The 9848-nt window shown below is 29.4% G+C and overlaps 1 protein-coding gene across 1 annotated transcript in view; it reads left to right on the plus strand.

The window, feature by feature from the left end:
- The window catches only part of LOC143228243 (serine-arginine protein 55-like), a 42703-nt gene extending 34414 nt beyond the window's left edge, over nucleotides 1–8289 (plus strand). Inside the window, exons 3-4 of the mRNA XM_076459533.1 lie at nucleotides 4623–4692; nucleotides 7892–8289. Coding sequence (XP_076315648.1) covers nucleotides 4623–4646 — 24 coding nt within the window. The 3' untranslated portion in view covers nucleotides 4647–4692; nucleotides 7892–8289. The remainder of the gene's footprint in view (nucleotides 1–4622; nucleotides 4693–7891) is intronic.
- The last annotated feature ends 1559 nt before the right edge of the window (nucleotides 8290–9848 follow it).

Consider the following 9848-nt stretch of genomic DNA (forward strand, 5'->3'; position numbering starts at 1 on the left):
TACCAGGTTTTATTGAATATTCAAAGTAAGTTCCATCTGGAAACTCCCAGAGAGGGTGGTTTTGGATAAATAATTTGATTACTTCGAATCAAGTGTTTGTTTGTTAATTGACATAAAGTTTAAAATAAAACTCAACATCCTCAGATCTCCATAGCAGCTGGTACTTGAGGCCTACCTGCTCAAAACGAATTCAATATATATCAATCAAACCACATTCACATTAATTAAGTAATTGCTGACTTTTTTATGTTTAGCTTCAATTGAGATTCAAGCAATTTGGTAGGGAAGGGTGAAGCATCATGATATCAGCAGTGAGATGAGTAGATAAAAACACTTTGAAAGCAGCTACAGACATAATATATAGTACTCAACATGCTTCTAAATGATTCCTGAATACCTCTGCATGTCATTTGGAGACTCTTGCACTTAGTTGTTAAGCATGTGATGGTTTTCATTCATCTTACCACTTCGAATCACTTTTTGCAATTCCAACATTAAAAGAATGCAGGAAATGCCTTTTTTTTTAACCAGTAAAAATGTCCAAAATATTTTAGTTCAAATTAAGAAAACCTGGTTTAAGTAGTTGTTTTTCTCACATAACTATTCCTATCTAGTTTATGAGAGGTATATTAAAACATTTTTAAAGCAGGCATGCTATTTACCAATGCTATGATGTTTTCTCTAAATATTATAAATAATTATTACTATTCAGATTGTATTAAGTTTTAAATGTTTGTTTCTAACTACTTTTGTCTTTATATCAATTAAATTACTAGAAATAGATTATGAGCTTTGGAATTGCTTGATTATACTTGATTGAGCTAATCATTTAATGAACTTATTAACATTATTTTAACTTTGTTTGACTTATTTAGATTACTATAGTACTGCATGGTCAACAGTGATTGTTCTGAAATATTATTTCATAATAGTATTTTTTTCTTTCATTTAAAAATACCAAATGTTTGGTTATAGTGTTACACAGCTAACTCTTAAAATATTAATAAACCATTATTGTAACTGAAAAAATGAAACATTACTGCAGCAAATGTGGGGGTATTACATGTAGTGTTACTTGTTAACAAAATAATATGGTATTATCTAAATGTGCTAAATATATTTTTTATTAATCTTCTAATGATTTTTAAACTTTTTGTTACTACTGTCAAAACTTGTATTTTACAAAATTAGTTAATGTTATTTTAATTTCCATATCTGAGTTTAAATTTAGACTATGTGAAGAATTAAAAAAAATACATCCTTACTAAATAAGATCAGTTATGGTTTATTTTCCTTGGCTGGTTATACATTGTTTGAATGAATGTGTAGATACAACACTAGAGACCCCAACATTACGCACTCTTCTAATTCTTGAAAATCCCTAGGGATCTAGGTATAGAATATAATGATTAAAAATATAAAAGCCTAACCATAATGTCTTGTGACAAGTATGATAACTTACAATGATGCTTTGGCAGTTTGCCAAAGGTGTTCACACTGTAAATTGTAAATCAATAGTGAATTATTTGGAATAACAAGTATGGGAAAGTGTACACAGTATTATTGCAATGAGTGATTGATAAGTGAATAAATATTTTGTTTCTAAATGTTAATTGCTAAATTTAAATTGTTAAATGCTGGGAAGGAGCAGTTGTAGCAGATATTATAGCTGCACTCCTTCCCCTGCTCTTCTTTGAGCTGCCTCTTTTCTATGGTGGTGGAGTACCTAGTCTGGATGATTCCACAATGTCCTTATCCAGTGATCTCTAATTAGCTACTTTCTGATCTATCCATAAGACAGAATCAAGAAGAGCTGGCTCTAGATTTTGTTTTCATCTGGTTTTGTAAAGATTTTGTCATAGGCATTGAAACATTAGCTGAAATTTCTTCAACATCAGATTCCTCTGACAGAATGCCTTTTTATTAGATAAGAATAACTCATTCAGAGGAAACTTGTATCTCTTCCCTATTGAGTTTTTTTTCTTTTCTCATTTATCATACTTGGTTTTCAGTATTTAATTTTCTACTTCTAAAAGAAAGAAATATTAAATGTACATTACATGTATCCTCTGTTATGTATCATTATATTGTGTATTCTCTGATGTGTATATTTATTTTAAATGTGTGTATATATAAAATATGTATGATGTGCTACAATACAGAAACAAATGTCCTGCTTTAAATCAAGAGATAAGTATTGATATTATTAAATAGATATTCTGTACATGTACTAAAAATGATTATCATACTTTGAAGTAACTACCAAAAAGTGCTTTTCAAGAATAGAAAAGATGAACCCTGAATGGAAGTTTAAGTGAAAAAGAAAAAAATATGTACTTTACAGTATATTCTGGGGTGTATCATATATTTCAGAAGAAGTACATGATATGCTAAACTACAGAAACATGTATTAATGCTAAAAATTATGATCACTTACTTTGAAGTAACTACCCAAGAATTGCTAAGTGAAACAAGGCAAAATGCTTGTCAGAGAAGACTCTACTAAGAAGTCTTTCTAAAACTAAAAGGGTGTAGTATATGGTAGTGGAACCTCAGTTTCTATTGGTTGGCAAGTAAGTGAAAAAGGTTAGTAAATTTTATAAGAATGTGCCAAACTAAAACCTTCGTACACTTATGCTGCAAAATTCTACACGTTATATAGATGACCAGTAACACTGAAATACCTCCAATGTAACTGGAACAGCCTTGTCCAGTATCTAATTAGGAGTGTGATAGGAAAGAAAAGCCACTTAGTCTTATATTGTGTTCTTGGAGCAAGAGGCATGCATGACACTTTACTGTTTTGCTTAAATGTTGTTTCTCTCAAGAATATTATGGTTGTACATAAACAGTTTAATAACACAGGCAGTGATTTACGCTTTACTTATAGTTGTTTTCAGTGTCAGTAAAATAAACACAGAAAACATGTTTAGCAGTTGAAACTCTCAGGGTACATACTTTGAAACTTCATGATAAATAATGAAGTAAAAAGGACACAGCTGCTCAATTTTCTTTTTGTTTTTAGCTTTTCTTTTCTTTTGATTTTTAGTTTTCTACAGGTTGAAGAATTAAGTAATAAACATTAGAAAAAGTATAAAGTTTTACTGAAAAAGAAGTTTTGGAAATTACACAACTGAAATTTAAGATTTTTGAGACAGTGACAAGTATTTTGAATCTTAAAATGAAATTCACTTTGCATTCTTACCAGTTTGTTAGGCTTTTTTTAAATCAGTATTGTCATGGACAAATATTAGTAAAAATACATCTTTAAACAATTGATTTTTCATGTGAAAAAGAGTTGTAACATTTTCTAAAAGTCTACAAAATTTTGTAAAGATACACTTTATGTATTAAAAGCTAGTACTATGTAAACTATTACAAGTGGTTACACAGTCAGTCATCTCTGAATAAGGTAAAAGCTGAGTGCTACACAGCTACAGTTTGATGTTTTTTATATGCAAGTAGAAATAGTATAATATACTGACTAAAGTTTCAAAACTTACAGTCCATATACGGAAAAGGGAGAAATCTGAAATATTCATTTTGCAAAAAAGGGAAAATAATCCTGAATTTCAGATTTTTTGAAACATCAACAGTCTTGAAATCAAAAGTAATTTATAATGAAGTTCATATTACACTAAATTTTAAAATCTCTTAATACAATTTTTATTTTAAAAATGATTTCAGAGGGAAATTCAGATGAGGTACATGAAAACTACTATTCCTATATGTCCTTGGGTGTTAATGGAAACAAGAGCATGATTGGAATAGAATGACAATATTAAAATCATTCTGAATATACTAATTGTACATTACACGTTTGCTTCTCCTAAACAATTTTTAACTGTATCATAATTGATCTTTCTTTGTATTAAATAAACAATCTTGTGCTGTTTTTAGAATGAATCATATAAAGTTATAAAATTTTCGATAAATGCCCTGAATAAAAGTAATCTTTGCTGAAAAATAGTTTGTTCTTAACGGTCTTTCTAAATATTTCAAATTATTTTGGTTTTTCTACAGTAAATTTTAACTTTCAGAGCTGAAAGATGTAAATACTGCTTTATGTAAATGTCTCCAATTTTAAATGTTCCCATATTAAGTAGAAGTACTGAAGTAACAGTGTTTCAATGTAATTTTACTTTGGATAAGTTTTGACCTTTAATTGCAACATTTAGAGACTTATTATTTTCTTAAATCAGCCCTGAAACAGATGACAGTAAACCCAAATAAACTGGAATATTTTCAAATTTAAGGAAAATGCTAATAACAAAAGTGAGACTAAAGCAGCTGAAAATTTGAATGTAGAGGATATTTCAAGTTGTAAAGTATTATTAAAACACAATTGAAAGTGATAAAATGTAGTATCTTGGAGCTTGTTCTAAATACTTTAAACAGTGCCAGTGACACCATTCCCATAAGCCAAAAGTTTTGAATTTTGAATTCAAAAACTAATGTCACCATTTGGGTATAGTCTTGTTCCACTCATGATGGTGGTGAACATGTTTCACATTATTTTGTCATCACATAGGTGGGTGTATTTTATTTTTTCACTTTAGGAGAGAATCTGTTGTAAAACAGATTTAGATATTTTAATTACTTGTATGCAATTATACTTTCAGGTACGGGCCTCCTACACGAACTGAATACAGACTTATTGTTGAAAATTTGAGTACTTGTGTTAGCTGGCAGGTAAGATTGAATTTAAACATAATACTTTTATTTTTTTTTATAATGTCATAAAACTAAAAAAAATTGATTACATCTTTAAAGACATTACTTTATTCACAGTTTGAAGTACATAAGTAATATTAAATGTTTATGCCTGTATGATTGAATTTTTATTGTCAGATATTGCTTTGATTAATTGCCAAAGTTACTACGGCAACAAAAAATATGTAGTAGGTGGGTCATGAGGATAAATTTAATTCAGTATAAATTGAAAAGATTGTAATGGGCTTATTGTTAAATTTATTTAAGACACACAGTTTAAATTTTATACACTTAAGGGTTTTCCTTCAAACATAACTTTCTGATTTACACAAGTAGATGACACCACTCAATGAATGTTATATTGCCAATAATCAACAATCCAGTGTAAAGGTGTCTTTTTTTTTTGTATTGATAAGTTCTCATGTAACGTGCATGCAACTAATTCTTGCAGTTAGAAGCCTTACAAATAGTTAGCAATACTTGTTCAAATTAATATTTATGAATTGTATATGACCCATTTGTAGCATGCATGGAAACATAAAATTAGTAGCATTAAAAACTGCTTACTGCTATTAAACAGCAGAAACAGATAAATTACTAATCATCAAATTTATTATATACTCTTCAGAAAATTGTTTAAACATATGTAACATTATATGAAGTTTAAAATTCAGTGAACTTGTACAATTTGGGATTGTTTCATAGATTTATCTTTGTTTTGCTTTATGATAAATATGCCTCACTTGCAGTTTAAGTATTATATACTAAACCTAAAATCTATGGGTTTGGAAGTGAATTCTAATTCCAAATTTTTTTATCTGAGTATACTAAAAATATATGTAGTAAAAATGAAAAATTGACTTACATTCTTATGCTTAGGTCATCAAGTGGTCCAATATTTGAGATAAACCTTCCAATATATTAAAAATGCTGTCAGTAAACAAAGTTAGCATAAGACACATTGTGTTTGAAAGCTACTGCCTGATAAGCCACCATGCAACACAGTTTGTTTTGTTACCATAAAGTGTTTGTTTATAGTTCACGAGTGCCACTCTTGTAATTTAGAGTTTTTGTGAAATAAAAATTACAAATTTTTTAATATAAATAATTATGTACGTAAAAATGCCAGGTTTGTCTGCATAGTGAGTTCACTGCAATTTTGACTAACAAGTTACTGAACACTGTCGCCCTTATAACTGTGTTTTAACTGGAAATGTCCTATTCTTCACATCCTCAGGTCAGATAATCTGAGACAAGTTACAACTACATTGTCTAGTTAGTAGTATACCACTGGAAACCAATAGTATCATAGCTAAAAGGAAAAAAAACAAATCAGTTGCCAGAACATCTATAGAACTGAACTTCTTGAAGACTAATAAAACTTGGTAAAAAAAACAAATAATTACAATTACATGAAATGTCATGAAAATCCCAAACTTACTTACAACTATGATTTCAAAATGCATGAATATTGATAATTACATAATGAGATGTCTTATAAAGCATTTAGTGCAATAAAATTTCTGTGAACTGAGAAACAAATCAATAATCTGTATTTCAGAAATTCAGTTTATAAAAACTGAAACATTAATACAGCTAATTTGTGTTGTACATGGATTTTTGTGAAAATTGCAATAATGACAATATTGGAAAATAGCATCTGTGAATTGCAGATAAAAAGTAATATAAACACATTTACTCACATAGTTTGTATACAATAAATGTGGTTTTAAAAAAAAAGTCATTATACATCTCAGTTTACAATGTTTTGTTATCTTGACTGTGAACTGAAAATAAGTGATTTTATACCCGAAGCATTTCTGTTGCTATTTCAAATCAGTGTAAAACCTGATACCTAACACAGAGTATCATGCTTCTTACCTCAAAGTCAAAGATAGAGAGTGCATAGTGTTGAAAGAAACAACTACAAATATCTCTTGTTCAGAAGCTCTATGTATTAAGCAAAAACTTCAGGATATTGAAACTATTTTCCTAATGTATTTTAAGTTGCAGCATAGTGGCTGCAAAGTTTTTGTTTTTTTGGTACAAACTTTTAGCTCAGCTCCATCATCCATTGACTGATTTGAAATATAATTACAATTTTGGACTCGGGAAGTCAAATTCTTTCGATTGATGTATCTGATCATGCCCAAGGTTTCATAAATTAATTTATTCTAAATCTTCCTAAAATAATTTCAATTTAAGGATAGTCTTATTGGAGATCTTCACAAGTAATAAAATTTAATCTGGTACATGTGTGTCCTGCACTTAATTGGTGTTGCACAAAGGTATAGCTTAATAAAGAGGTAGGGGGTGGAAAAGTCTCTTAGATTAATTTACTCTAATCCTGTCTAAAATAATTTCAAGTGCTTTAATAATTTCTTTTTTAATATTTTTTATATAAGACATCATTTGCTTGGTGCATGTTATTCTGTGTTCTTTGGTGCATTGTTTAAGTAAATAAAAAAATTGATACCATGATTGCATACTGCAACATAAGTAGGCTTAAATTTCATTGGTTGCTGCTGGCAAAACAAAGTTAAAGGTAAATGCTATATTTCTTCATTTATTGTTTTAAATGTAAAAATTAAAAACTTAGATGTGCTTGCAAATAGCTTGTGCATTATATCATTCAATATAGTGATTTAAGTTATGCATTTGTCAAGCGATTTACGTCTCATTATTAGCTAGACAGATTTCAAAGGGCAGTAAAACAATGAAATTAAGTAGAAACACATATTCACTGTTACAAACTTAAACTATTTTGAATTAACTGTTGTATTTTTTGTGTTTACAATCTGCAGTCATTCTGGGAAAAAAAGTGATTTTATTTTGTATTTTTTTAAGGTGGTTACTGGGTCATATTGATCAAGTATATATAGATTTAAGGTAGATAAAATAAATTTTTTACTAACAAATCTTAATATTTGTTTTGGAGGTTTTAAATATTACACAAGTAAAATTTTATAATTTTCTGATAAAGTGTATTTTTGTCTTAACGTGAAAGTTGCTTTACTCTTGGAGTAGTCAGCTCTGACTCCAAATACTCATGGACAAATCTCAGTAAGAATGCTTAATTAAAAACACCTTTTGATGTTTAGAGAATGCTTACCAAATTTTCTGTTGAAAATAAACACACTATGTTAGACTAAAATTCTTAAACTTTTTATCTTTTTAGGTTCAAAGTGTACACTCTTCTTCATGCACTCCCCTCCCCTATTCAAAGAAATAGATGTAATTGTTAATTTGATGTTTCTCTAAGTTCAGTATGAGAAAAATTGAAACTAAAGTATTTGATCCATGAAATAAAATTGTTAATTTCTCAATAATAAGAGGGATAAGTGTAACATAGAGAGATGAATAATTGCTTGTGTATTCACAAGAGTGAATTTTAGTAAAACTTAAAGGTTTGGCATGAACATTAGCAGTAAAAGTTGATTAAGAAGTAGCTTTTCATGATACATATAAGCTTCAGTTGCTTATCTTTTCTTTTAAAAGAGTAATCAAGTAAAAAGATTGAAAAGGAAAAGATGGATAGGTGGGAATAATTATTTAAAAAAATTGTTACATGTGACTTCAAACAGTGAATAAAGGTGTATGTGTTATTGAAAGCAATGTAGTTATTGAACTTCATTTAACTACAAAAATATTCACTGTAAAATAAGGATGGGTTATAAAATTTAAGCTTTATTGTAAAGTAAGTAAGATTGCATACACTTGTATCAAAGTAAATGCAAAAACAGTATAAATTTTATGAATATATTTTGATATGATGAAGTTCTGTAATTGAATCATTCACAAGACATTTTCATCATCATTTGGGATTGTTGTACTTCTCAAAGCTCCTTTGAAAGATGCTGTGATGCACCTTCAGTTCTCCCTATTTTCATGACTGGAAAGATAAATACCCCTATATTTCAAAGTTTGTCAGAGAATATAAAAGGATACTTGATCAGGAAGACCTCATCTAGCCATGGACAATCCAGTTGAAGCATCATCAAGCATTATGTCATTGCTCTCTCCTTTTCAAAACATCTTTTATCTTGTAAACCACAAAAGCTAAGGCAGTCTTGTAACATTCACATTTAAAAGATTTAAAGTTTTCACAGATCTAACTTTTTTGTGTGGGTGTGTGAGAAGCACACATCAAGAACTAATTATGAATTTTTATCAAGTAGATATAAAAGGAATATCAGTTTCATATAAACTTTCCACTAGTTTATGGGATACTTCTGACAGTTTATGAATTGCAATATTATCCAACTACAAATCACACTGGTTAAGAGTTAAGTGTAACATACTAAATATAACAAACATTTTATGAGTATCTATGTCATTATTTTTTTGTTTAATGTTTCACTTTGAAAATTCAGTCATTTAGAAGGTATCAAATAAAGAAAAGCAATAATTGAAAGAAAATGAAATGACAAAGAGTAATGTTTGTAAAGAAGGGTTTAGGTTTGCTGTTGTAATGTTTTTATTGTACACATAATGATTCATGCTATGACTTGTAGCTTCAGTCTTCTTAGAATGTTGTACATGTCAAAGAATATAAGAGGGTGTTTTGGTTAGGCCACTGTTGGCACCTTTCCATTTAGTAGTAGGCAAGATCCCTACCTAGTGGTTGAGGGCAAGTTCTCGTAAAATGTGATGTCAGCTGGGTGAAGGCCTTCAGATGGTGTCTTAGCTACCTTCATTGGGTTCTGACTGTTAAATGAAAGTATCACAAACTACCAATACCACAACAATCCATGGCATGATTCACCCCTGCCATGCCACAGTGTGGGGCTGGGCAAGTCTGCATGGCATGAAGTCCAGTACATGGGTTGCCTTTGAGTCCCTCTTTTTTCTGAGGGGAGTACTATGGCTCTGTCAAGGTAATATTCTAACCATATTAATATTATCTCCACAGACTATCACTATCTGAACATTATAAGGCAATAATGATGTGTAACAGAATTAGATATATCATTACTGAATGCATTGGATAGCTGTTTGTTTATGAAATTATTGTCCTAATCTGTTTGAAAGATATACAAGAGGGGGAGAACAAACAGTTCCCTTTGTTGTTCAAAAGTTGTCAGTGTAGAATTTTTCCAAAGGTAATGAAATGTTTTCAAGCATTGTTGTACTTG

The sequence above is a fragment of the Tachypleus tridentatus genome, chromosome 10 (assembly GCF_004210375.1).
Source record: "Tachypleus tridentatus isolate NWPU-2018 chromosome 10, ASM421037v1, whole genome shotgun sequence".
In the NCBI taxonomy this organism is placed as follows: Eukaryota; Metazoa; Arthropoda; class Merostomata; order Xiphosura; family Limulidae; genus Tachypleus; species Tachypleus tridentatus.